The following is a 27,652-nucleotide window of genomic DNA, read 5'->3' as shown; positions in this document are numbered from 1 at the left end:
GTTGGGACACATGGAACTTCAGCATCCATTACCTCCGCTACCAGCCAAACTTAAGTAGGAAGCTTCGCCCCTGGATTCAATCCATTGCTGACAGGTCAAGCCAGTCAACTGCTTCCTCGTGGCTTCGTATAGCGTTTAATTGGCCAATACTTTCCGCTCCAACAAAAGCTTGGCTGCTCAGTGCAGGGGCGACAGGCAACCTTCAACCAACGGCCATGGCACCCGGAGCCGGTGGTGCCCCGCCTTCGGGTGCAACGACGGATGATCCCCTTGTCTGGATTGATTGCGAGGTAAGTTCTCCGGTCTTGTCTCGATTTGGGACCGCGAGGCTTGCTCGCGGGCGGGAACCCTACCGGCTACATGTCGGTGTAGCTCAGCCCGGACATTGTACTCACATGGTCATGATACTAGATGACAGGGCTGAACCCTGACACGGAGGAGATCATTGAGATATATTGCATCATCACGACTGGCAATCTAGAAATCATAGATCAAGGAGGATACCACGCTGTCATTCACTGTCCTGCCTCCCGATTAGATCAGATGGATGAATGGTGTACTCAAACACACGGCAACTCTGGTTTAACCGCTGCCGTCCTGGCATCGTCGACCACACCCGAGCAAGCTGCCGGGGGACTGTACAATTATATCACGAGCTTTATACCCGAGAAGCGCAAGGCTTTACTGGCCGGGAACAGCGTCCATGCAGATAGGGCGTTCCTGCGAAGAGAGCCTTATGCCAAGGTCATTGACCACTTGCACTACCGCATCTTGGACATTAGTGCCATCAAGGAGGCTGGCAGAAGATGGTGTTCGCGGGAGATTATGGCTCAAGCACCGGCCAAGAAGGGAAGGCACCTGGCTAGAGATGATATTCTGGAGAGCATCGAAGAGGCCAGGTATTATCGGCAGGCAATTTTTCAGCGAGTGTCGTAAAGGTGGCTGGGGCTGATGTGATAAGTATGTAGTTGTGGTGTGACTGGGTGGTTTTTGGTGGTTGGAGACCGTCCGACGATCCAATAATCCAACATTGACTAGACGGCTTATTATGAGCCCAAATTCACTCAGTACTACCGTCAACAGTCCCCATCCAACTTAACTGCCCCGTACGGGATCCCATTGAATGTCTTTAGGTACAATGATATGCGATAATATCCCCCATTTAACGTGGATGTCCTCATCGCAATCCCCAACCCCCCAATGGAAGAGAAATACCGCCGCCGCCACGTTGAGCACCGCGTTTCAATAGTGTCCACACACTGGTCGTTCAGATCGACTCTTATTACACAGCTGAACCCATGCATATCGCAAAATCCCGCCAATGTCCACACACTGTACAGTAAACTCTGATGAGCCGCCAATCCCACAGTGTCGATTTGACACGTCGATCAACCCTGGCGAAAACAGCCCCTCTCACAATCCATGATATCCCCACTACGTCAACCCAGCTCCAACGAGCTTCCCCTCCCCCTCCCGATCTCTTGTCTCCCAACGGCTTGAGCTCCTCTAATCTGCCGTTGGCCATTCTAGCCAATTTGTCTTCTTCTCTATTTTCTCAATTTCCAAAATAAAACCCGTCTCTGAGACATAGCCATAATGGATATCAAGACTGTCGAGTTTGAGCCCTTCCAGGACCAGAAGCCTGGCACGTAAGTTCCCCCTGTCGCTGGCTTTGGCCCCTCCATCACATGAGGTTAACACAATTGATATTCAGGTCCGGCCTTCGCAAGAAGGTTACTGTTTTCCAGAAGCCTCATTACAGCGAGGCCTTCGTCACGAGTATTTTGTTGTCGATCCCTGAAGGAGTCAAAGGTTAGTTCGAATTTGGTGCATCGAAGCACAGGCTTGCCAAGCCCCTGCAAGCTCGCCAGAGCTAATATCCGTGCTTGCCAGACTCATTCCTCGTCATCGGCGGTGATGGTCGATACTGGAACCCCGAAGTGATTCAACTGATTGCCAAAATCAGCGCTGCCTACGGTGTTAAAAAGCTTCTCATCGGACAAAACGGTATTCTGTCGACGCCGGCGGCGAGCCATGTCATTCGACTCCGAAAGGCCACTGGCGGTATCTTGCTCACCGCTAGCCACAACCCAGGCGGTATACTTTGCTCCCCTCCTCTAAAAGATGCAACACACGATGTTGATTAGAGGCTGACCTCTCCTGGTGACTTCTTTGCAGGGCCCAAGAACGATTTCGGCATCAAGTACAACCTTGCCAACGGCGGCCCTGCCCCCGAGTCCGTAACAAACAAGATCTACGAAACCTCCAAGACCCTCACTTCATACAAGCTAGCTTCCATCCCTGAAATCGACATCTCCACCGTTGGCACTCGCACCTATGGTTCTCTCGAAGTCGAAATCATCGACAGCACCGCCGACTACGTCACCATGCTCAAGGACATCTTCGACTTCCCCACCATCAAGAAATTCTTCAGCTCCCACCCCGACTTTAAAGTGCTCTTCGATGGCCTCAGTGGTGTCACTGGGCCCTACGGAAAGGCCATCTTCGAAAAGGAGCTCGGCCTCACTGGCGCTACACAAAACTGCGAGCCCAGCCCCGACTTCAACGGCGGCCATCCAGACCCCAACCTCACATACGCCCACTCCCTCGTCGAGGTCGTCGATAAGAACAACATCCCCTTTGGAGCCGCTTCAGATGGCGATGGCGACCGCAACATGATCTACGGCGCCAACGCCTTCGTATCTCCCGGTGATTCGCTCGCCATCATCGCCCATCACGCCAAGTTAATTCCTTACTTTCAGAAGAATGGCGTCAACGGCCTCGCTCGCTCCATGCCCACTTCTGGCGCCGTCGACCGCGTAGCTCAAGCCCAGAAACTAGATTGCTACGAGGTCCCCACCGGCTGGAAGTTCTTTTGTGCCCTATTTGACGCCAAGAAGCTATCTATTTGCGGCGAGGAGAGTTTTGGAACAGGCAGCGACCATATCCGTGAAAAGGATGGCCTCTGGGCTATTGTCGCTTGGCTCAATATCATTGCTGGCATTGGTGTTCAAAACCCTGCAGTCACACCCTCTATCAAGCAGATCCAGAAGGATTTTTGGACCCAGTATGGCCGTACATTCTTCACCCGTTATGACTACGAGAATGTCGATTCAGATGGTGCCAATAAGGTTGTTGGTGTGCTGAAGGATCTGGTTGCTGACCCCAAGTTTGTCGGTAGCAAGATCGGAGGCAAGTTCACAACCCACTCCCTCATGCAGAAAGATATACTGACGAATTTGGCTTTGTTTTACAGAACGCACCGTCACAAATGCAGGCAACTTCTCCTATACCGACCTCGACGGTTCCGTGTCCTCCAACCAAGGCCTCTACGCGTGTTTCTCCACTGGCAGCCGCATCGTTGTACGTCTCTCCGGGACAGGCTCTTCCGGCGCCACTATCCGTTTGTACATTGAGCAGCACAGTAGTGACCCGTCAACATATGACATGGACGCCCAGGATTTCCTCAAGGCCGAAGTCAAGTTCGCTACGGAATTGCTCAAGTTCAAGGAGCATGTTGGCCGTGATGAGCCTGATGTCAAGACCTAAATGACACTTCAAAGAGTTTTTGTTCCTTTGTGCTCAGAATGACATGGAGATTTGAGATGGGATGTTGATTATGAGTCTTATGTTTCATAACATCCCGCTCACATGCGATGACAGATGATTGCATTCTAGCGTTTTCCAAGAAAATAATAAAATACGGTTATAATATAGCTTGAAACGTAATAAAAATTGAGATGAGATAGTCGTCCCGCTCGCTATGTTTGCAAACTTATTCATCAGGAAAGTCAACTTGGTATCAAATGCGTGCAAAAAAAAGTGAGAGAAAAAAAAATGGGGACGGGGAACATGACCTCCCTGCCTCCCTGTTCCAATAACGCCAAAGTAGGACCTAAAATTCAATCTTTTTGGATTCCGGGCGCCAGGGATCATCGTTTCATTATCATTTCAGTCGTGAAGCTACCAGTTGAAATGGGTAAAAGAGGCTTTCAAAGTGTTCAGCAGCTAAAGGTATATCAGCAAGGAGTCAAATGCTGCGACACGAGTCCTCCAAATAATAGTTATTATAAGCAAGACGTACCGCGATCGCTGACAAAGTTGATTTGAAACTCGCCAGCTGGTCCTTTGCGCTGACTATGTTCTCGATACTGCTTGCAGAATACAAAGAGTCGGATCTCCGATAGCCAGACTTTGCGACGAGAGGAGCCTCGCCTAATCCAGTTTGTGTATCTGGCTTGTTCGGTTACTGAGCTTCTTGTTAATATAATGTGGCATTTTTGATGTCAATCACAGCTGTCAATGGGCTTATTACCAAATGCAGTCCAGACAGGACATTGGCGCAGTTCGCCTTCCCAAACTGCTGCGTGAAGTCGAAGACCACCCGTGGCACCGTCTTGATATACAATCAGGGAATGGTCGAAGCCATCGTCAAATATACGCCTTACGGAATTGGTTAGTATACTTCCGTGTCGAGAAAGTGAAAGCCCTAGGTCCATACGCTTGGAAGAGCCTTTTCTCCTTGCCCAGTGCCAGCTCCTTGCGGCCGCATTGGAGGGTACGATGGTTCCTTGCCTTGAGGGATACGAAGGTGCAGTACATGAGGACTATATCTATAGCTGCAGTCAGCAATGTGTTTTGCAGAATGCTCGGTGATACGGTTGTTACTGGTAGACTACACCAAGCCATACCTTCCCATGCGTTGAAACATAATCTGGCCCAAATCTTGGAGTTATTGGCATTCATACTCCAACGACGAAATTGCAATGAGTTGCCGCGTCTCTTGATGCAAAGTTCGTGGGCACCGCGAAGTGAAAACCACGGCTTCTCATCTTTGAACATTCGGAGGAGTAGATATGCACAGTCGTCTTGCGAGTTCAAGAACACGATAAGCGATACTTTATCACCGTCGAAGGACCTGTTGGAGTTAGTCAAATGGGTTGACGGCCTAAACATATATGTTTGACTGAAAGGGAGGGGAGTTTACTGTCGCAAGAGAACTTTCGAATACATCGGGATGTCGTAGTGACCTAGCTCATGATGTGGTCCCAAAGATATGGTCCTAACCCTCTATTTTAGAACACAATGCCAGCTTGGCAACTGACGTCTCTTGCTAGACTTACTGTGCCGCATTTTTAATTGGCGTCCGCGGCCAGGGAGAAGAGAAGATATGTTCAGCCCAGTGGGTTATCTGATATAATGGTCAGCATGACTCGGATGTTTATTATCAATACTGGCCGAACAGACCGGGTCCAATCGATATGGATATCCTGAATGGAGAACAAGCGGGCCTGCTTGAAGTACACACGGCGGGCCTGAACTAAAGTTAGAGCGATATCAGGCCTTGATTCAAAGCAGAGCTATCCAAGTTTGTCTTTACCTACCAATTCCCCTGGCCTCTCGTAAACGGAGTATTCGACGCTCGAGACTTTTCATCTTGTACCTTGAAGAGGGTGTTCTGAATTACATTGTTAGGACGAATCTTAGCCAGCGCCGCCACACGTAAAGATGAAAAGCCAACCTTCTAAGAAAATTCCGTAGATGCGTAGCGTATTGATAATAGATGTTGAATCTCTCGGGCAACGACAGGCCATTGACTTCATCCTTCATGCAATGATACATATTCCTCCATCGATTTTCCTTTGACAGCGAACACCGATCATAATGGGTCTTGATATCCCTCAAGGACTTGGACAGACAGGGCAACACAATGTTCAGGGGGTCCAGCACATAGGCCAGGCAGTCTCGGTTCACCTGAGCAATGTCGGCTAATTCGCGAAGACGACGAGCAACGCTACCGATTTCCCTGACGGTAACGGCCAAATAAGAAGTGCTGGGTTCGTTCAATGCAATACGCAAGCCCTCTAACTTGAGAGCAATGTCATCAGATCGGTATGCCTCCAAATAGCACCCCTTCAGCAAGATGACGTCGTCGGTCTCGGGCATGTCCATTTTCCAAACTTTGGATTATCGGACATGGAGCGGCTCTCCTCGGTTACACTCTTGCAAACCCAAAGGCCCTTGTCTCTCATCACTGGGGACTCGCCTGGAAAAGGTTCAACCGAAACTCTGCAACTAAAATGCCATTCTCGAGGATGTTAGAAATTCGATGAGGAGTGCGTATTTGATCTTGAAGCGTTTGGTTGTGCCCATGGCCGTGGTTGGGCACGGATCTCGTATGAATATACAATGGCAGAGTTGGGGGGCAAGAGCAAATGGAAACGGGGATGTTGATTTGTTATAGACGCTTTCCCGAACGACTGGCCATTGGAAAACGAGCGACACGAACAAGAAGGAATTGGGCCTCTATCACGGTGCACAATGCTTTTTCGAGTTGGTCCACGGCGACACGAAGTATGTCGGGAGCCGGGAGGGAAATGCAAGGTCGAGGGTCTGGGGAAGGAACTGGGCAGGTTTCCAGTGTCCACCCCCGACTTCGCGCTGCACCATTTGGCAAGAGCCGCATGGCCACCAGGAGGGCATGACTGCTTGGCCGCTTTAGTAGTCCAACGGGATGGGCTGCTAAAGCCAGACTTGACTGATCAGACAATCTTTTTTTTTTCTTTTGCTTCCCCTTTTCTTGTTCCCGATGGCCTGGGGTTCCATTCGTCGACCAGGACACGACACGGCAGCATGGCGCACAGAGGCACAGATCCTGATGGCATAGTCCCCCATACGCTATGTGCCAGACACGTACGATCTGGCTCTGGACTGGAGAGACTGGCACAAGTGTCGACGCTGGCTTTGCCTGCAGAAGATCGTGACTGGTGCCAAGTCAGAGGCGTGGTGATAATCATTTGATCAGTCTCGCGTGTAAACGCCATACACATTCGTCTGACCACTGTACGTTCTGCACAACAACCGAATCCCTTCGTTGAACAAGACGACGTGCTATCATGAATTCCTTTGCAAGTTTCAGCCATCTCAGCAACCAAAAACCCTACCGTGTCTGCGAGAGCCAGAACCGCCCTCTCTGTTCTCAAACACCCCCCGACTATCGTGATACTATACTCCACTTGGCATCAGCATTAGCATCCGCGATTTGTGAGTGTGAGTGTCCGTAAGACTGCGTGCCTTTACATGCCTTTACACCGATAATGCCAGCAATGGCAATGGCACCCACAGCCAGACTGCGACCACAACCGCCAAGTGCGAAGTGCAGTCGGAGCCGAGTGTTCGACTCCAACTGCTCACAGACTGCCACGAAAGCAAGCCAGCCATGTCCGGACCCAGCCAAGCTTGTGCTTCATGCATGACAGTTGGACGGGCTAGACTGGACCGGCACTTGCAGCATGCATAGTTAACTAGTCGGTTCTGCGAAATAGTCGACTGCTGCATTGGGCCCGCAAATGACGCTTCCCTGGTGGCAGCCGTGCTCAATGATGGCGATGAGGCGGCTCTCGACTGCAAGATTGATCGGTCGGTATCCGAGGCAGATCGAAGCCGGCTGGTGAAAACAAACATTGTCGAAACACCTGGGCAGTATCGCGAGGCCATTCGCCCGCCATATATCACAAGACATGGCGGCTCTAGCTGTCTCTCCCTCATCGGCCGAGAACCTCAAATAGTAGCAATTGAGTAGGGCACTCCCTCACGCAGTCAGACATTCATGAGCACACAAAATTCAATCATGCCCACTGTTACATGCGTTTTGTGACAGGTGCACAGAGTACTCTTATATTCGTACAAGATTTATCATTGCGTGGCCTCATAGACATTAAATATGATCATGATCAGAGACTCACGCCGACACGTAAAGCCTGCGACGTAATTTCGCCGTCTTTGATGATCACAAAATTGAGACCCAGTTCCATTTAGTTTCCCCGGAAAAAACAAAAAAGAGCGCGCGGTCCATCCGGCGCATCATACAACACCGCCCAGCCCAAAATACAAGGAAAAAAAGGTTTGCCAAAGGATGGGACTAGAGTACAATGATACGTCTTGACTCAACCCCAGCCTTCATTATGTTGCTTAGTTAGAGTCATCCTCGGCCTGCAGAGTAAATTAGCAAAAAAATCTAGGCACGCCTCTTCGCGAAAAAAGGAAGTCTTACCTGGAAAGCGGCCTTCTCGTCCTCATACCGTTTCTTATCGGCGGCAGCCTTGGCCTCGTAAGGAGCACGCTGCTTGTCGTTCAAGGCCTTCCAGCGCTCACCAAGAACCTTGCCAACCTGGCCGAAGGTGATGTTGGGGTTCTCAGCACGGACGTTCTCGCGCTGCTCATTGGCGAAGAACATGTAAGCAGACAGACCACGCTTGGGGCCGCGCTCTGGTACTGGTCAGCCACGTTGTAGATTAACATGAATAAAAAATGAGACTTACTCTTCTTGCCATCGTCCTTCTTGCCGCGCTTAACCTTAGGCATTTTGAGAAGTGGTTAACTGAGGCGGTGGTGTTAGTGATAAAATTTCGGGTTTGGTGAAACTCTGATGCGTGCATCCAATGGCCGGGTGTGTGGGTGTTGCCAAGTGGCACGCAGTGGCCAAATGGAGACGGGTAAACAATCCTTGAAGGGGGCGCGATGAGATGGGCAGAAGGGAAGTGTTGGTGGAGAGAAAGCGCGTGTAAGTGATGAGATTGATTGTGAGTCCGAGGTGAGGCGCAAAGCCAATTGCGCAATCGCCACAGCTCAAGATGAGCCATTTCTGAGGGGAAAAGTGTCGCAAAAGCTGAATTGACCTACCTGAAGGCCGTTTGCGTGAAAACGAGAGAATGGTGTTGACTGGATGGTCTAATTCTCACCGTCGCTGGTCAGCCCTATCGATGGATCCAACGTTGGGGTATGCGTTGTGAGGGTTGAAGGATGAAAGCCAAGGACTCGAACAAAGCACCACGATGCAAAGATGCACACGGCTCTGGAGGCGAAATTGGAGCCGCAACAGATCCAAAAATGCAATCCGAAGCGCGGAAGAAGTGCCAAAATGCGCGGCAGCAAAACAATGCCAATGATGCTCTTGATGCGAGTGACCTGGGGTTGGCGGCGATGCAGGGCAATAGCGAGGTACTCACCAAAGGTCGCGTTGTGTGTTGTGAGGAAGACGCGCGAAGAGATTGTATGGGAGAATTTGGGTGGGAGATTTGTATGGGAGAGGAAGAGGGGAGAGAGAGCCTTTTTACTATGGGCGGGCCCGGCGGGCAGAGGGCGAGTGATTGTGTGGGCGCGACCGTGTGTGTGTTGAAAGTGGTCAATGTGGGAAGCGTGGGTGCGTGTGTGGAGGAACGCGGCTGGCCACACACATGCTTGAGTGGACTTTGATTGACTTGACACACAGTCCAGAAGTCGAGGTGAGTCCCCGTCTCGCAGTCCGCAGTTCCAAGTCCACAGCCCTCACTCAACTCCTGAGTCCTCACTCCCCCAGTCACCCAGGTCTGTCCAAGGTCGAGGCGAGAACCCAGCTTGCCAGCCAAGCACACTTCAATATTGCGCACTTGCGCACTTGCACCCTGCTTGCCTGCCAACCTGCCCAGCTAGCATTTGGACCCGGCTTAATATCTAGACCGCCAGCCCATCCGCCTGAGCAAACAAACACCCAGTGCCAGGCCACCGCTACCCGCCAGCCCGCTCCTCAAGCTGCCTGCTTGCTCAAGTGCGTACACACCTCGACATTCTAAAATCGACACTCTCGACACACTCGACACCACGTCGAGTACTCCGTACTCCGTACATTGATACAGAAGGGCCATGGACTGCAAATGTCGCAGGTGAACTCCATTTCTCAGCTACATACGTACAATTTTCTAGGGGTACTTGAGTACTCAAGTACTGCGTTTAATGACTTCTGGAGTGAGCACGCTCCGTACACGATACTACTAGGTACTTAAGTAGGTACACGTACCAGCTCGCCTAGTAGGTACATGGGGTCAATTCTCCGTACCGGCCAGCCAGCCAAGCTAAGAATAACATCGGAACCGGACATGGAAACCACGCCTGCCAGTTGTGGGCGCCTCTTACTACTCTGCTGCGCCCACGCGCCGTGCACGTCAGGGAAAGAGGGGACCACGAGCGGAGCGTGGGAGGCGGGCCAAATTTTGTAATGATCCAGCTCGGCAAGAGTGACCAGAAACCAGGAAATAACGCCAGTGCTCCGTACTTCACTTCACGCCGTGTGGAGTACGGGAATGTTAAAGGGGCAATACTCCGTAAGCGGCCAGATGTCAACGCTCAGAACTTTGAAATGATGGAACGCCTCGCGCAACCCGCAGCGCAGGTCTCTCGTGGCTACGCCAGTTACAAGACACTAGGTACAGTTGGTACCGCGCGCAGTCGTACCACTGCTGTAGGGGGATTGTACTCCCTGCTCCCTGCTTAGCTCTTGCTTCCTCCGCCCTTCCTCTCCTTCTCACACTCCCACTGGCCTGCATCACACACTCCTGCCGCCTTCTCCCTTCGCCGGGCGGGTGTTAGGCTGGTCCAGGGATCCAGGGGGGGTCATGACTGGTCTCGTGCTGTTGAATGGCTGCGCTGCCTGCTCAAGTTCAGGTGTGTGGGCTTGGGGACCGACGGGGGTCATCGAAGGGACTGGGCGGTGATGCCCATGCGCGCGCCGACGACGGCTAATAATTTCGCGTGGTACTGTAAAGATACATGCGTGTCCCCGACGGTCGCGCCGATGTAGTGTACAAGGGCGCTGTACCACGTCTCCTTTTGTTGTATTCGCACTGTATACATTGGTGATCTCGAGGCAACCTGATGACGGTAATGCTGAACATTGGCTGTTCCTAGCTGCTCTTGGCCGCTCTTGCTCTTTGCCTTGCATTTGCAAGTGCAACTGCCTCTCGACCCAGCCAAAACGTAGCCCCCAAAACCACATAACGGCAGTTGTCATGACCTTTTCTCTCTCTTCAAATACATGAACATTAACTAAAGTGTCCAAGCCGCAGACTAATACCTACCTAGGTAGGTGTGCACTCAGTAGTCATGACTCTTTTTGTAGAGTATGATATCCAAGTCTCAAGCTAACAACTGAATACGTACTACGGAGTTACTTACGTCCATCCCCTCCTCATAATTGATATCGGTATTGCTTCTTTGCTATTATCGAACCGCTTCTTGCACATGCTGTGCTTCGTCTTTCATGTCTTATTGTTGACTAAAACACCTCTGCGGGTGGCTGGTTGAAACGTCACTAATGCCATCGAGACAAGCAAGATTGTCACTTGGCATGAGCACAGCTCTTTTTTTTTCTCTCCATGGCATGGCATGGACCGCAACACCGGGCTTTTGGCTCGCTATAATGATATTTGGAAGAACGCGATCAAGACGGTGGCTGGATTCAATGCACACCTGTGATTATTGCGCAGTTCACCAAACGTTTCAATCAGCGGGCCCATCCCTCAACTTGCGTCTATAATAAGGAGTAAGAGTTTAAAATAGCGCTGCTCGGATAATGGAACTATGAGCAAGACACGACACACTGTTGCTCATGGGTTGATGGGGTCAGAGTCAGACGCTGCCCATGCATGGATCGGGATGCAGGAGTTCCGGCGCAAATGAAGCGCGCACCACTACGGAGTAGACGCATCCAGCACCCAGCAGCCTCAAAATGGCCAAGGGTCTCTCTCAGAAAGTGAGATTCGTATAGCTTTGACAATATCTCGTATTCCTTTGACAAGCAAAGTTTTGGACTTCATGTTGCCAAAGTACAAAATCTTTTCTGACATCAAGATCAGATAACAACCTACAAAACTAATACCACCCTGCGAGACTTGTCGCTATTTGAAGGACAATCAATTTGCCGGATATGAAATATCTCGGTTCCTCCGTAGGTTTCGCCCCATGAAGCGCCGGCCCATTCTCTTCCATTTCAGCTGTGCGCATATGTACAACTACTGCCGCTACAATCTCTGGCCCTTCCATCCTTGCGTAGCCCGACCCAAAGAAGCCATGCGCGAGTAACTACAGGTAGTCTTTTGCGTGTGGCACCAAGTTGACGTACCCTCAATATTGCCCTATTCATCGCTCTGAAAAGCAATTTGACAAGTTATCCTGTGACGGAAGACATACCTAGGTACAGTAAGGTGCCAATGTAGCTACGTCTGCTTAGCTGAAGTATTACTCCAACAAGGACGACAGGGTTTACCATGTTCTTTTTCTAATGATAATATCTAGCAGGTAGTGAGTCTGGCAAGTGGCGCTAGTTGGGTACAGCACAATAAATTATGAGCCATGGAAACGACAGTCTCCAATACTCCGTGCTGCGTTTCCTAATCTGATTTCAGAGCTCGAGGTGACAGAGCGGGGCACTTTGCGGCGCACATGACGAAATGTATCGTCATACGACTATTTCTTGTACCGGTACATGACCCTTAGTATCCTAAGAAAGCCACATCCTGGTGGCACGCTTTGAGCTGTGTCCCAGCTTGCCAACCCGTAATAGACATACCAACCCCGCCTCGACCCTTGGATCATAGAGGGCCGGAGGAGAAGGAAGCTGACGAGGCTGGTGTTTTGGAAGCTCCGCCTGCCTATCCACTGAACCTCAAATAGGTTCTATTCCAATGTTGTGAAAGCTTTTGATTCTTTGAGATGTGAAGCTCACAAGTGTAATAACTGCCTTGCTGCCTAGTTCAACACGGTCCAGCTGGTACCAGGCTGACATGAATAGCATGCCGCACAGAAATTCAAGGCGCTGTTGCCTCATTGAATACAGCGCAATCTGGAGCATTTGAGTCCGTACTTTATGTACGGAGTACTTGCATTGTAATACCCGGAGGTGTACGGAAACGGAGTACTCCGTACTACATGCCGAGGAGGCAGAAAGCGAGACGGTGAGAGCAGCATTGTGGAACAAGGCGCCTTGGAAACTCGTGTGGCACCTAAGAGGCACAAGAAACACGGGCGGGATAGGGAAACGGAGACGAAGTCGATCTCAATGCCTTCAGAGACACGAGCAACCGACCTGTGCTAGCCCAACCAAGACCTAGTCAGACCAGGACAACCCGGCGAGAGGCCATGTAACATTCATGAGAGTTCTATTCCGTCGCCATGGTTCTCGTCCCCGTCCATCTCCACCTCCACGTCCTAGCCGAAGAGGGACAAGAAGCAGGAGCAGGAGCAGGAGCAGGAGCAGGAGCCTTTGCGGCGTTGCGCGTCGACGTCGAAAGGTGTGGCGTTCCATCTCCCGCACCATTCCTTTGCCAGCAGCTGGACCCAAGCAAATTTTTGGAGGCCAGACAAGGCTTGGGCCAAGAGCCACAGTCAGAAGGTACACGCAGCGACTTTAGGCGGGTACGCGACACACCAAATCTATGTTGCTGATGTAGCGGCTTTTCTTGCTGATACTGTGTTGTACCTGGTCGCCCAGCCAAAGGGGCCTGGGCTGGCTCTAATGTTTCCGACACTCTGCGTCCCCCAACTCTCAACCAGAAGTCCAGTTCCAAGTCGACTCGCTCTTCATTCCCCCACCAACCTGCCATATTTGCCGCGGATGAACCGACCGTCCGGCCCGTTTTCAATCCGCTCACATTGACGGGGCCTAACTGATGGGTTACTAGTTGCCTTGGTCGTCAATAATTGCGGGATTCAAACAAACAACCAGACCGACAGGCGCTTCACTCATCGTCCTTGACTTGCAGAAAACTCTGTGAGCTCTACGGCTTAACAGAGTAACATTCTCAACGGATCCTCATTGGTTTTCACGCGAACAACACGTCTTACCATGGCGTCAATGGACCAGTTCCGCGTCCTTAACTCCAAATCACCAAGGCGTATCACGTGCATAACAGCTCCCTCTTCGTGGTCATAGCTCCCCGCGTCAGGGTGGCTCCTCCCCAGACAGATCTAAGCTAGCAAATCTCAACTTTTGGCTACGTACATAATCCAATCCAAACCTCTGGCTTCTCGTGGGATAGTTCGTGGCTTTCCTGGGTGTTGCTCAGCCACGTGGGGTACGGTCACCGCCCAGTCGATGAGATATATCGGGCGCGGTGGTCGCATACGGAATAAATGTCGTACTCTGAGTAGATTGCTCACCTTGGAGTCTGTCCATGTCCGCGCAGAAAAATATCATGAGGTGCTTAGAAGAGTATCCGAATGACGTGTTCAACTCAGCCGGACGGACAGCTGCTCGATTCTTTTGGTGTGGACTATTTACGGCTGATCGCGCCCGATATTACTGTTCGTGTATTCTGGCTGGCTGCGAATACACTCACTGCCCTGCGGGATAAAGCATTCAAAGTTGGTAGCATACAGAAGAGCATTGCTCGTCCAGCTTTTGAGCTAGCCAGGGCATACGACCGCAACTCCCGGTCTTCAAATAATTGACCCTAATCAGATCGAGATACGGGCGGACATTGAGTCACATTCAGCATTTTGCCCTGTGCAAGGCCGCAGGGCCACAGGATATACATATACGGCCACGAAAATGTTTTACTTGGTACTCTGTGTGGCGATCGACGACGGCAGCTTGCTTGGCAAAGCCGGCACTAAGGCGTCGTCGCTGCATGACAAGGCAGCACTGCAGACTGGCATGAATGGCGGCAACGACCCACCGCGTATCATGCAGCGAGAGTCGCAACATGAGAGTTGTGCTCAGTACGGCCACATCGGCTTCAATCACGGAACAAATTCCGAGTTATGTTGTCCCGAAATCGTGGTTCGGGAACTTGTGCCTGTTGGCATTGCTATGCCAGTTTCGGAACTGTTTTGCCCCGTTAGCAGATGTTGAGCATGCAGCGATGCAGAGACGAGTAATGCAGTATAAAGTCTGTGTCTTGGTATCTCAACGCAAGCATCACAAATGGCTTATATCATGATGTTTTGGCCTCCTCAAGGATGACACAACATGACACCAATACAATCACTAACAGAGGGTTACGCAGCAATATTCAAGAGGAAACTGAACATCGTGGCCGCGTCTAGCCGCAGATAGCATTGATGCAATCAAAGTAAAACTTACTTTCTGTCGAGATGTATCTATTCCGCCAGTGCCACAGATACGTATCATCCTTTTTCTTATCTTCAGAAAACGCTTCCCATTTGGTAGAAGTGGTAAAATATGATTTCAAAACGCAACTTTCACGTAAACATCTTGCGGTGAGATGTAAAGCTCCCTAACGAAAAGTATTAAACATCCTGTCCTCCCCGGTTTGTCTGCCAGTTTACATTTTGCTGAACATGGGGGTCGCAAGGCTAACTCTACATCTACACGTAGCGTTAATTGCATGAGGCAGTAGATGCCAAAATTTGGCCTTGTGTGTTTAATCTCCCTGCGATGAGATGACGGCACAGAGAGGCACGTATGATATTCTATTTTGGGCGGGTATTTAAACTAATTTCGTGGCTAGTAGGGCTTGAACACTAGGAGCCGAGAAAAAAAAAGGCAGTCTCAAGCGATGATATCGCCGAGAACTGGTGCGGACGTATGTTGCCAGGGGACACTGCGATCAAAGTACGTAGGTAGTGGGAAAACACAATCGGGATTCAGTACCAATTAGGTAGGCATGAGAACAAATCCCCCGACGTCGAGCATGAGAGACTGGGTTCAAGAGCAGAGGTTCCGTATATCAGATGGGCAAACAATATTCAACTCCTGTAATCTCCCCACAGTAGACCATATGTATTCAATGGTCCCCGTTCCCAACCGACACCTATCATTCATCACCGTCAAGATCAAGAACAACCTCGCGCAACTTGGCATCCCTCGCCCAGTCCACTCCACTGCCCGCAACAATGCCACTCGCCACGCCCTTGATCACCCTCCACCGCTGCCTACTCGCCATCATCGCCACCTCCAGCTGCCGAATCTCGCTCTGCGTCTCCTCATCATCAAGTCGGCTGGCCTGCTTCTGCTTCACCTCCTCCGCTAGTTCGAACAGCGTCGACGTGAGACCAACGTTCCTTCGAATCACGCGGGCTGTGTCGCTTTGGACTTGGGTGAGGTCGTTCCGGATAAAGGCTACCTCTGTGGCGTGCTTCGCGACGTTTATGGCGGATTGGTCGCGCTGTTCTATAAGTGGGAGAAGATCTCTGTGAAGTACGTGAGCCTTTGTGAGAAAGTAGTCGGAAGGTACTGAGCCTCCTCCTTTTTTTTTTTGTTTGTTGTTCCTTACTTTTCTGCAGGAGCTGCATTAGTGCCGTTGTGGACGGCTTTGAGGATGGGATTGGCCGTCATGACAGATTCAACCACGTCGTTGCGCAGGCGGAAGTTGGCTCTAGCTTCGAGGAGAGCTTGCTGAGTTTCTTCTGATACCGCTTCATCATTGTGAGATGTTTCTATATGTATGTTAATGCTGTTTTGTCAACACGAAGGGCAGTCGGACAGATATACTTGGTTCATAAGATGATTGAGTATTTATGATTGCAATCTCTAGCCTCAACTGCTGCAGCTGGTCGTATAAATCCAATACTCGCTGCTCATCTTCGGAAAGAGGTAAGCGGGCTTCAACCTCGTCGCGTTGTTCATCTTCATCGACCATGGATATGTCTTGAGCCTCCATGTTGCATCACGAGTAAGTAGTTGCTTTTGATTTTACCTGGAAACCGGTAGACGGATGTTTCCGAGTAGAACAGGCATCGATGCGTTCATGTCAATGTCAGATGATGCAGGTTCTCACTAGTCACGTTGGGCCCATGATAAGACGACGCGATTTTGGACGACTTGATTTGCGTCGGTTGACCGTGGCCTGTAGAGACGATTGGATGTCGATGGATAACATCGAATGGGGTGGGATCCACTGCAAGCATGTCACAAGGGCCCCCAGTGCCAGTTGATGGGCAAGTCAGCTGCAGGGTCCCCAGGGCCACTGAATGGCATCTTGCTTCAGGGTATATAGCTTGCCGTGTTTTAGCGCCAAGCCGTGCCAAATTGGGAGCACTTGAGTGCTTCGGCTGGTGTGCCTAGCCGGATCTAGCAGTGGCCTGCACACAAGTCTGGTTCATAATCTGGCATTGTATTCTGTCTTGGCCTCTACAGTAAACCAGGTCTATAACGATATCCTTCGTGAGGCTTTTTTCATCGTTATAAGGCGACTATCGTTAAGGTGCGACTATTATGGGGCTTGTACCTTTGACCAAATTTACTAGGTAAATATATATAATAGTATTATAAGGTACATATACAGAGATCGTGTTTTTTTTCGCCGCGTCACGAGCTTCCTGCCAATCGTGCTAAAGCCGCTGTTAAAGCTGCTGTTGAAGCTGCTGTTGAAGCTTATCGCGGCCCTCGTCAACGCGCCCGTCAACACGCCCGTCAACGCGGGCAAAAAAGGCCTCAATTTAATACGTATCGCGTGCCACAGCTAAAAGAGCCTCGCGGCGGTCATCCCAATCCTTGAGCTGGCGTTTACAGCTTTAAATGTTGCTACGCAGCTTTAATTTTCCCTGCCAATGGGTGCGTGCATGTGGTGTTGAAGGAAGAAAAACGCGTTGAAGGCTGCGAAATTCAGCCCTTACAGTGGAGGCCTAATAACGATAAAAATACTAAAATGTATGGTGACTAAGCCTGAGGTTAACGATATCGTAAGTAACCCGACTATTAACGATTTACTAGGGAAAAACCTTAAATGACCGTGAATTATCGTAAAAACCCGAATATCGCTAAGATACAGGATCGTTATAGACATGGTTTACTGTATGTGCATCTTCGTCATACCAGACTCGACACCTCTCGGGGCGACGCTGGACAGTCGGGTTTCAGACGTCACTCGTCCGTTGTCTTTTCGCCCCTGCCATTTTTAGACCTTGCACAACACAGCACATACATTAACAAACAACAACAACAAACAGCACGCATCGCCGTCTGCCCGTTTCACCCCGTCCCCGTCACCGTCCCCGTCACCGTCACCGTCCCCGTCACCGTCACTCTCCGCCTCGGCCGCTCCGCCTGCCACGGGAGAATGTCTCGGGAATGGCTACGCAGGTGTTGATTGCCCATACGGGCCAACGCCTCGAGGTAGATGCTTCACAGTTCTCGACGTATGTATTCCCTAGACTTCTGGAGCTGTCCCGGTGCGGCTTGCCTTCCTTACAGCCTCTGACTAATCGCACCAATTCACAGCATCGATGAGCTGAAATCATGGGTCTCTCGACACAGCTCCGTGCCACCCCAGCACATGGTTGCCCTGACTCCCCAAGGTCGCAGCGTCAAGTCAGCTAGTCTCCACGTCGAGGTCGGTACTACATGAGAAAGGATGCTCAAATGGAGGCAGCATGGGAAATGCCGATTGCTAATGTGGTTTACATCACAGAAGGAGTTGTATGTGTATGATATTCGAGTAACGCACGATTCATCCTCCAGCACCTCGACCTCACTGGTTCCTGACACGCCACTACCTCCGCGGTTATCAATACCAAACGCCCCGAACTCTATAGACGATGTGCAAGCTATTTCGTCATGGCAGGGTTTGTATCAAGAACGCCGCGCATGGGCAATCAAGTTGGCGGAGGAATGTGCTCGCCTCAATTCCGAGGCTATGGCTCGATACGATGAGATGGATGTCATGATCAAGTGCTTGGACGCCGCCGTTGCAAACCTCGAGATCAGTGTCAAGCAGATTGAGCCCAAGTACCACGAGCTGAAGAAATGGGTAGAACCCGCCTTGGCAGAACACGAGAACCTGGCTTCCATGTGGGAACCACATATTCGGCTTGCTCGAAACACCCCTATCTCGCCCGTCATGGTCAAGTTCATGACTCAAGGGAAAGTGACCAAGGGGAGCGTCACCTTGGAGGACCTTATTGAGCCAGAGACGGCTAGGAAGGCTGCAAAACTTGCACCTACGGCTCGCCGTAGGTTTGTCGAGAAGGCTGCCACGTTGGACAAACTGGCGTCTCAAATGTATCAGGGTTTAGAGGAGCTCATTGCAGACTTTGACAAGATTATGAATCGTTCGGCTTTGGGTCACAGCACTGACACGGCTCAACTACTCGATGATATCGAAGCCGTGGTTAACCAGATTGACTCAGACTATCGCACAGCCCTGGGGTATAGCGGCTCCCAGAGAGACCTCGCACAGGCATCCAAAACAGCATCAAATCATACCGAACGACTTGTCCCATCTCTGAAGAAGAGAGCTAAGGAAATGGACGACTTGGTACAGTACGCCACACTGGCTCGAAATTCTATTGCCTCGGAATCAGTTAGCTGCATGCGGACTATTACCGATGTAACCTCCCTACATAGCAATTTGCGAAGCCAGATCAACGTTCTAAACCAGTCCGAAGACGACATGACCACCTTTGATTACCTCCGACTTATTCATCAGCTCCCATATATGTATGCATCGTTCGTTGTCGAGGCTATTCGTCGACGTGAATGGGTTGACAAGGTCAAAACCGACTCTTCCACACTTGCCAACGAAATGGCGCTGTTCCAGGATGAGGAGTCAAAAAGGCGAAGGAAATGGCATAAGATGGTGGGAAGCATGTACGGACCGGCCTTGGATTCGCACGTCATTGGCCTTGAGGTGAACCTTCTGGGAGAAGACTTGCCCTGGCCGTCAATAAACAAGGATGATTTGAACACGTTCCTCCAGACCCTCCAAGAACAAGAAACAGATCAAGCCATTCTCAAAGACATCGAAAAGCTCGTTCAAGAACTCAACAGTCCCACAAAGCAGCAGTCAAGACGGCTCAAGGCATTTAAGAATGGCAGTGTCCACGAAGCGGCTCTAGGCAGAAGTGGGCTTATGATTCGTGGGGATGATGATCTTCTTCGCTCCTTGCAAGACGACAAGTGCAAGATGGAAAGCAAGCTGAGGACGGCCGAAAGCAGAGTCAGACGTCTGGAGGACTTGCTCCATAGGCAAAGCCAAGCATCCCGGCCCAGTAACTTGTTTCAGCCTCAGAATCAGCAGCCGCACGAGCGGCGAGATTCAAGTTCGTCTGTCAGGTCGAATCGACTAGATGATCGTCGGCGATCCTCCGATGGAGCTGACCCTCTTCTACGAAGAATTACCCAGCTAGAGAATGAGCTTCGAGAGGAGAAGCAGAAGTCGACGCGCATCCAGAAAGATCTCAGCAGCCGAGCAACAGAGCACGACGACATGAAGGACCAGATCCAAGAAGCTAATTCTACCAAAAAAGACCTGCTTGGAAACATGGAGGCTTTGAAGCGCGAGTTCATGGAGGAAAGAAAATCTTTAGAGGACGAAATCAAGATGCTAAAGGCTCGTCTGGAAGAAAATGAAGATGAGATGGAACACTTTGACGCGTCTCGCGAGAATGAGAAGGCTGCATTCGACGGGAAGATTCAAGAGTTCGAATCAAAAATCGAAAAGTTGGCCAAGGAGAGGACAGATGAGGCTTTGAAAGCTCAGGGTCAGGTCGAGTACCTTCGGAAAGAAGCGCAAAAGCATCGTGAACAGCTAGACACATCGATACGGCAGGCACAAGAAGCCAATGAGGAAATAGCCACACTATCAAAGAAGCTCCGGGAAGCAGAAGAACTCAACCAAAGTCAACTAGATTCACTCCACAAGATCCACGTCGAATTATGTCCCGAAGAAGCTGCTCCTACTGATTTGTCAGATCTGACGGAGTCGTCTCTGTCCCGCATTGCAAACCTGGCAGCACAATTGCGGGACACTGAAAGTGATTCGGCTATGGCCAAGGCGGATCTAGAGCATGCGTTGACATCCGTCAAGGGGTTGAAGGCAGAGATAAGTGACACAAAGGCGAAGCTCGCCACGGAAGAAGACGGCGCGGTGCAATTGCGCGAGGTTGTGTCGGAGGAGAAATCTAGGGTGGTTGCTCTTGAGAATGAGCTCACAGCCGCCCGGGATGACCTCAGTCAACTACGAGCGAAGTTGTCCGCCGGCGAAACAGGTTCTGAAACGCTACAGAAAAAGCTTGAATCAGCGGAGAAGAAGGTTAGCCAACTGACTGAAGACCTGGCATCTCGTCAGTCCCAAGTTGGCAGTCTGGAGGAAGAACTCCACTCCATCAAGCAAAGAATGGAAGACATGCAAACCAAGTCTTCGGACTTGACCGCGCACTATGATGCAAGAGATACGCGAACCAAGGACCTCACACAGAGACTCTACGCTCAGAGCGAACGTCTCACACGCCTTCTCGAACGTTGCGGATACGTTGTTGCGAGAAAGCCAGGGGAGATGACCATCACCAAAGTTGTACGATCGGACCGGACTACTCAGAACCCCAACGATTCTTCGGATCCTGGGAATTCCATACGTCGTTCCATCAGCCTGGGCACTAAGTCGATGGTGGATAGTGCGGATCTGGAATTGATGTATTGGATGAATGCGAGCGACGCAGCTGCTGAGTCGGAGAAATACTGCGCATTCGTAGAAAAACTTGGGTCCTTTGACATAGAAGTCTTCTCCGAAACAATTTACATGAGAATCAAGGAAGCAGAGCACAAGGCTCGGAAGTGGCAACGAGAAGCCAGAGCCTACAGGGATCGCGCGCATACTCAGCAGAAAGATGCGCACGAGAAGATTGCATTTAAGAACTTCAAAGAGGGCGATCTAGCCCTGTTCCTGCCTACGCGTAACCAGCAGGCAGGGGCATGGGCAGCTTTCAATGTTGGATTCCCGCACTACTTCCTCCGTGAAACTGATGCGCACCGTCTTCGCCATCGAGAGTGGCTTGTGGCAAGGATCTCTCGTATTCAGGAACGTGTAGTTGACCTGTCCAAGAGTCTTCAGCCAGCGAACGATTCCGAGTCTATCAACGACGATGAGAATGACAACCCCTTCCAGCTATCAGATGGCCTACGATGGTATCTCATCGATGCACAGGAAGATAAGCCTGGCGCACCATCAACACCCGGAATGGGCAAATCAACCGTTGCTTCCAATAAAGTTGAAGCAACGGCCGACATTCAGTCCCTTCCGATGAAGGCCAAGGGCAAGAATCGAGACAGCATCGCGAGCATTGAGGGGATCAATAAGAGCCTTTCAAAGAGTTTGGAGAGCAGACGTAGCAGCTCTGGATCGAAGAAGGCTCTGCCGTTCCCAACAGCTGGCGGGACAGCATTGCTGAAGAGTAGTGCCTTGGCCAGTGAAACAAACTCCCTCCGAGCCGTTGCACCAGATTCCCCAGCCGGAACGAGTCCCGTGCAAGCAGGAGCTGGACCATTGTCAAACGGCCCATTTCAAGCCAGCAGCTCTGAAAATATGACGAGCACGGAGACACAAAAGGACACGTCTGGCAATGAGGGAGGCGGTCTACAGCCTAGAGAGTCGTCAGCACAGGGAGCCGCAGGAAGTTCTTCCGAGGTACGAAATGTCGACTCCCTGCTAGGCCCGTAAATATTGCTGATCGCCATGTACGCAGGCCCGAATGAGTGTGCGACGGGAAGACTCAGCAGGAAGCCAGTCCAAGAAATCGGTGTTGTGGGATTCCCTGTGGAGTATGGACTATTCATACGAAGGTCCATTGAGGAAATAGCGAGACGGGGGTGGTGGTTCGCCGTGAAAGAGTCAGTACTGGTTGGAATACAAAGAGGTGCATTTAGACTACAACTGCTGTAAAATAAAGCTCCTGGGATGGTGTTGGGGTCATTGGGCATTTTGCCTCGGGGTCATAGCTCAGTCATGGTCAAGCTGCATTGGGAAAGGCGTTTCCTGCTTTCCTACCTAATATGTTGGAGCTCTTTATTACCTTTTGGTTCTTGTTTTAATCATGTGTACAGTCCTAGGGATGGCTGTTCCATGTTGGCAAGTGAGCAGATTGGGCGGATATTCTTGTTCCCTGGTTGCCCAGTTGCATCATCGATAGCAGGTAGTAAGGAGTAGATTGTGTTTAGTATAGAAGCTTCAGATGCCAATTATGCGAAAATTTATTTATGAAGGGGTGTGTTTTCCGCTCGACGTTCAGTTTGGCGATGTAATTGCGGATCGTGGAGGAGCAACGCGTGCTCCAGGATTTGATGTATTGGAAAGACGCTTTGGTACGAAGTCTTGGTTGGTATAGTTGTAGAAGGCAAGCCAACGTAGCTTTGAGCCCTGTTCGCCTTGTTGTTTTTGTTTTTCATGCTGGGCCAGCAATTGGAGGATCATCAGGGTCTGACTGAGACAGTGCAACACGTTGATTTATAGTTCAGGTCAGCTCAATCCACACTGTGTAGCTTAAGCACCCACGTCTCTCACTTCTCACTTCACTTTCACCCAAGTTGACAATAGGCTCCTTCACTCGCATCAACCAACTATGCTTAGCAAGGATATTTTGCTCAGATTGCGAGGATAATCGCACACTCGGTCGGGGGTTTTCGACTCGGTGGTCCTCCCCAACCGAGAGGCCATCTCTTTCCTACAGGAGCAAGCAAAAATGAGATTGATGTTGATGCTTGTCGTCTAGACTCTATGCTTCATGTCATGGAGCCCGTGCCTGAAGCACCTCCAACTTCCGCCATTGAGGTGCAGCACGCAAATCTCCCCCCGGAGCTCATTTTGCACATCATCGACTGTCTACTCCCATGCACGCCGCACATGATTCTTCCCCCAAAACACCCGTCCACCAAGACCTTGGTCTCACTCACCACCGTCTGCCGCGCCACCTACATACACGCCTCCCGACTTCTCCGCCAGCGTTGCGTGCACATCGACTCCAGCCAGCGTCTCGCCACCTATCTCGTCTGTATCCCGCGCCTGGTACCGACGCTGCCGCCTGTCCTGTCCCTTCGGAACATCACGTCTCTCTACCTGGCGCCGTTTGGGCCTTCGCTCGACGACCAGCCCACGGCCGAATGGGTGCGCGAGCTCTTCTGCGAAGTGTGCGATTCCCTCCGCCGGCTGGTCGTCCACATGCCCTTTGCCAGCCTCGACCCTCTCGACGACCATCTCAACGTGCGGAGGACGCTGCGCGAGGGCTTTGAACAACTCACCAAGGTGGAAGAGTTCACGTGTCTGGCGGAATACCCGGCCCTGAGCGTGCCCGATGCACACACCGACGTATGGCGTCTGTGGCCGGACCTCAAACGCCTCACGCTGTTTGGAGTGCCGCTTGACAATCACTGGCTTTGGTGGGATATAGCTACGCTCCCGGAACTGAGGCACGTGGTGTTGGCGCAGCCGCAGAGGGTGGACGCGGCGGATATCAAGGATGAGTATTTTCACAAGCTGCCCAGGGACGACCCGCGGCTGGGGAGGAAGATTCGCATTGTACTCTTGGATGCGGCGTACAAGATTGGGACAGTGAGAACGGCGAGGTGGAAAGAAGTTGATCCCGAGGCAAAGATGGAGGTGGAAACGTACGAGGTTCCGAGGCCGTTTTACGGGGACGAGAGTGATGGGGAGTTGGTCACAGAGTGGGTGAGGAAGGGGGCTTTGGATGGTACGTTGTGGGAGTGGAAGGGAGACAAGGTGAGTTGACGGGGGATGACGAAGCTTGAGTATATAGGGCATGTGTTTGACTTTGGGGGCAGTGGTTTGGATGCTCATGCCCGATGGATATATATATACCTAGGTATATACGGAGTATACATAACGTGTATAGACGGACAGAGCCATCGTTTGGCCCGGGAGCAAAAGCAGCATGTCACGTCACACGCATAGTAGTTTACTAATTTAAATCATGTCAACCCATGCAACGCACTGTTCAACCATGGGTCGGTCGGTCGGTGGTCAATGTTGAATCTGCGGGCCGTGGGGGGGTCGCGCAGCCGATCTCGAAAGACGACGATGAGTGGCAGACCAGTCGGTCAAGTTATGCACTGCTTACCCCGCCGTGTCGGCGTCAAGAACAAAATCCGGAGGAGAAGCACCCTCTTTCGCCGTCGACAAGGCGCTTTGCATCGCGGTTGAGCCAATGGGGCGTGCGGATGGCGCAGGCAGGCGTTGTGGGTGTACAGAACACGGCCGTTATTTTCTAGAAGATCTGGAACATTGTTCATACCACGTCTACTACATGGCGATGTGAAGGTTATGTGGTACTCTGTATGGAGAGATGGACCATGGCCACGCAGACGGGAGAAAGTTGAGCGCCAACATTCGACCGACCCATGACCCGCTGCGTCGGGACGAGAACAAAGCCGTTCTCTCCACATGGCTCGGGGCGGAGGACCTCGATTGAACTCATCCCCTCGTCGAGCCATCCGCTACTAACTAGAGCCTGCTTATAAGCCGAGCATGGCCACGTCGACCGAGTCCAGATTTTAAAGTATCTTCGGCCTCATCTCCACACCCGACAACCCCCGTCAAACCCTCGTCAACCCCCAGCCAGCCTCGAAGCAGTGTCCTGCCAGTTGGATCGGAGGCGTCCAACCATCATCCTTCCTTCTCTGGCGCTCACCTTTCTGCTTTTTTTTTTCCCTTTTCTCCTCGGCTCGCTCCTCCGTCATCGAGTGGTTCTAGGCAGCACAATAAAAAAAACTCTCCGGTTTGCGCCGCGCGATGAATCTGCATCCAACGTCGACGACTCCCTCGCAGATCTGATATTGCACTTGGCCACTCTTTTTTTGTTTTGAGCAGCATATGACATTGGGCATTGCTTGATTGCTTCATTCATCTTCTTTTCTTTTCTTTGTTCTCCTTTTTTTCTTCCCCTCCCTACTAAGCCTTCGCCCCGGCCGTGCAGTATACATCCCTAAGCCGAGGAATCCGAAACTCCGACTGAAAAGAACACAAAAAAGGCGCGCGTACACCAAGAGCTGCCACGCCGGGCTCCCGCCGCCTACCTGCGAACCATGCCCGACAAGTCGTCGACGGTCGTATCGTATGCTGCCGGAGCTTCTCTCGCCGCCGTTGCCCTCATCTACGTCTTCGGGCCCAACTTCACCATCGACCATGAATCGAGCCCCAAGAAGAAGACCGTCGTAGGTCTGCGGAACCAGGCCAACGACTGCTTCATCAACTCTGTTCTCCAGGCCCTCGCCGGCCTTGGCGACCTCCGCGTCTATCTCATCCGCGAAACCCACCGCCGCCGCATCGAAGACGCCGCCGTGTACGCCAATCTCGTACAACCCGAAGGCACGGCCAGGCTGGAGCAGTGGAAGCTGCAGGGTCTGCAGGACGGCCTGGTGACCCAGGGTCTGAAGGAGATGCTGGATGCCCTCAACGAGCGGCCCATCTACAAGAAGTCGGTGTCGCCCTTCCCCTTTGTCAAGGTGCTCGAGGTTGCCTTCAAGCAGCGCATCAGCAGGCAGCAACAGGACGCCCAGGAGTTTCTGCAGATTGTCGCCGAGCGTCTCAAGGACGAGTACCACGCCGGCCAGCGGGCGAGGTTTCACGCGCGCAAGAACGGGCTCTTGCGCGCGGCTACGGGTGGCACGGGTAGCCCCCTCGATGGCGGCGCCCAGGACCGAGACGAGGATGCTACCAAACGCGGCGCAAGCGACGTCAATGGGAACCATGATGGCGAGTCTGGGACATGTTCGCCGAGCTCACAAGAGGCACCTGGTCCCCAAATACGGCTGCAAATCCCGCTGGAGCTGGAAGAAGGGTTCCCCATGGAAGGCAAATACGAGTCGCATCTGGAGTGCCAGACGTGCAGGTACAAGACAAAGCCCAGGGAGGAGACGTTTTGCACCTTGACCCTCGCCGTTCCGCAAGTCTCGTCGACATCACTAAACTCGTGCTTCGACGGCATCTTCAAGACGGAGTACATTGACGACTTCAAGTGCGAAATGTGTCGGCTGATGCGCGTCAAAGCCAACCTGGAGCACGAGGTGGGCCGATCCAACTCGGAGAGCTTTATAGCCCAGGCCAAGGACAGCATCGAAAAGCTGCAAGCGGCCATCGACACGGATCCCGAACAGCCCCCCGAGGGCGTGGACCTTGGCGACATTCGTTATGCGCCGAAGCGCAGAATAGCAAAAACGACGCGCATGTCCATCTTTCCCAAAATCCTGGCCATCCACCTGTCACGGTCCATCTACGGCATCGGTCAAATGACGCAGAAGAACTCGGCCAAGGTGGCGTTTCCCGAAGAGCTGCCCCTGGGAGGCCTCGCGGACCAGCACAGGTACAAGCTCCTCGGCACCGTGACGCATCGCGGCGGCCACAACAGCGGCCACTACGAGGCCTTTAGGCGGCAGAACCAACCCTTGCCGTACCACAACACGAATACCTTCCAGCAGTCCGACGTCTACAGCAGGACGCCCACGCCCGCGTCCACGCCCGAGATGGCCGCCCGCCCGACGCTCAGCCCGGCCATCTCGACACCCGACCTGCTCTCGCCGTCCCCGGCGACCAACTCGTCCACGCCGTCGCTGGTGTCCATGGCCGCGCCGCCTCGCAGCGTCCCAGCCGAACCCACCTCCTCCCCCGGCTCGTCCGCCGGCACCCCCAGGGAAAAGGACGCCGACACCACTAGCCTCCGCTCCGTCGCGGCCTCTACGAAATCCGCCCTCTCCAGGCTGGCGTCCTCCAAAACCCCGGACCTCCGGAAACCCCCCTCCAATGGCATCCCCAAGAGGCCGAAGCGCCGGAAGCCAGCTGCCGACAAGTGGTGGCGCGTAAGCGACGAAAAGGTCCGCGAGGCCAAGACCAGTGAGGTCCTCAGCATGCAGAGGGAGGTTTATTTATTGTTTTACGAGCTAGAGAGGTAATTCCCTCCCCTGTGTTCTTGGGGGGGGCACCGGGGTAAGACGTAGTCTTGTATATAGCACGTGGCCTCGTCAACCGTCAGGGCCCACGATGGCGTTGTTTTTTAATACATGTGCATGGAACGGGCGTCTGGTTTCGCCTTTTTTTTTCTTTTTTTTCCAATTTCAAAAAAAGAAAAGAAGGCATGGGGAATTGAATCCTTTATG

General features: G+C 51.9%; 9 protein-coding genes across 9 annotated transcripts; 5 read left to right on the top strand and 4 right to left on the bottom strand.

The window, feature by feature from the left end:
• Positions 1-215: 215 nt before the first annotated feature.
• On the top strand, positions 216-936 carry rex2 (rna exonuclease; the record flags this gene model as incomplete). The annotated part of the gene is made up of 2 exons (XM_007811361.1): positions 216-290; positions 412-936. 2 exons carry the CDS (start codon positions 216-218, stop codon positions 934-936), a joined length of 600 nt encoding a protein of 199 aa, XP_007809552.1.
• A 660-nt stretch (positions 937-1,596) lies between these two features.
• PGM2 (Phosphoglucomutase-2) lies at positions 1,597-3,549 on the top strand (the record flags this gene model as incomplete). The annotated part of the gene is made up of 5 exons (XM_066117491.1): positions 1,597-1,649; positions 1,715-1,812; positions 1,894-2,097; positions 2,179-3,192; positions 3,257-3,549. 5 exons carry the CDS (start codon positions 1,597-1,599, stop codon positions 3,547-3,549), a joined length of 1,662 nt encoding a protein of 553 aa, XP_065977277.1.
• A 228-nt stretch (positions 3,550-3,777) lies between these two features.
• Positions 3,778-6,086, bottom strand: J3458_002944 (uncharacterized protein). Its single transcript, XM_066117490.1, has 10 exons — positions 5,522-6,086; positions 5,385-5,458; positions 5,248-5,315; positions 5,124-5,191; positions 4,988-5,062; positions 4,692-4,918; positions 4,502-4,613; positions 4,316-4,443; positions 4,085-4,249; positions 3,778-4,008 (listed from the first exon to the last, which is right to left on the bottom strand). The coding sequence occupies exons 1-10, from the start codon at positions 5,950-5,952 to the stop codon at positions 3,947-3,949; spliced, it is 1,410 nt and encodes a 469-aa protein (XP_065977276.1). The 5' UTR covers positions 5,953-6,086; the 3' UTR covers positions 3,778-3,946.
• A 1,000-nt stretch (positions 6,087-7,086) lies between these two features.
• Positions 7,087-7,548, bottom strand: J3458_002943 (uncharacterized protein; the record flags this gene model as incomplete). Its single annotated transcript, XM_066117489.1, has 1 exon — positions 7,087-7,548. The coding sequence occupies one exon, from the start codon at positions 7,546-7,548 to the stop codon at positions 7,087-7,089; it is 462 nt and encodes a 153-aa protein (XP_065977275.1).
• A 423-nt stretch (positions 7,549-7,971) lies between these two features.
• NHP6_1 (Non-histone chromosomal protein 6) lies at positions 7,972-8,364 on the bottom strand (the record flags this gene model as incomplete). The annotated part of the gene is made up of 3 exons (XM_007811364.1): positions 7,972-7,992; positions 8,054-8,268; positions 8,322-8,364. 3 exons carry the CDS (start codon positions 8,362-8,364, stop codon positions 7,972-7,974), a joined length of 279 nt encoding a protein of 92 aa, XP_007809555.1.
• A 7,226-nt stretch (positions 8,365-15,590) lies between these two features.
• On the bottom strand, positions 15,591-16,436 carry J3458_002941 (uncharacterized protein; the record flags this gene model as incomplete). Its single annotated transcript, XM_007811366.1, has 3 exons — positions 15,591-15,966; positions 16,050-16,212; positions 16,268-16,436. The coding sequence occupies 3 exons, from the start codon at positions 16,434-16,436 to the stop codon at positions 15,591-15,593; spliced, it is 708 nt and encodes a 235-aa protein (XP_007809557.1).
• Positions 16,437-17,623: 1,187 nt separating this feature from the next.
• On the top strand, positions 17,624-22,755 carry ATG11_1 (oligomeric, coiled-coil, peripheral membrane protein). The gene is made up of 3 exons (XM_066117488.1): positions 17,624-17,913; positions 17,996-18,107; positions 18,186-22,755. Exons 1-3 carry the CDS (start codon positions 17,846-17,848, stop codon positions 22,209-22,211), a joined length of 4,206 nt encoding a protein of 1,401 aa, XP_065977274.1. The 5' UTR covers positions 17,624-17,845; the 3' UTR covers positions 22,212-22,755.
• Positions 22,756-23,264: 509 nt separating this feature from the next.
• Positions 23,265-24,272, top strand: J3458_002939 (uncharacterized protein; the record flags this gene model as incomplete). The annotated part of the gene is made up of 1 exon (XM_007811368.2): positions 23,265-24,272. The coding sequence occupies one exon, from the start codon at positions 23,265-23,267 to the stop codon at positions 24,270-24,272; it is 1,008 nt and encodes a 335-aa protein (XP_007809559.2).
• A 1,313-nt stretch (positions 24,273-25,585) lies between these two features.
• J3458_002938 (uncharacterized protein) lies at positions 25,586-27,448 on the top strand (the record flags this gene model as incomplete). Its single annotated transcript, XM_007811369.1, has 1 exon — positions 25,586-27,448. The coding sequence occupies one exon, from the start codon at positions 25,586-25,588 to the stop codon at positions 27,446-27,448; it is 1,863 nt and encodes a 620-aa protein (XP_007809560.1).
• Positions 27,449-27,652: the final 204 nt, after the last annotated feature.

This window comes from Metarhizium acridum (assembly GCF_019434415.1).
Source record: "Metarhizium acridum strain ARSEF 324 chromosome Unknown scaffold_13, whole genome shotgun sequence".
Classification (NCBI taxonomy): Eukaryota; Fungi; Ascomycota; class Sordariomycetes; order Hypocreales; family Clavicipitaceae; genus Metarhizium; species Metarhizium acridum.
The sequence above is the reverse complement of the archived record's forward strand: the minus strand, read 5'-3'. Positions and strand labels throughout refer to the sequence as shown.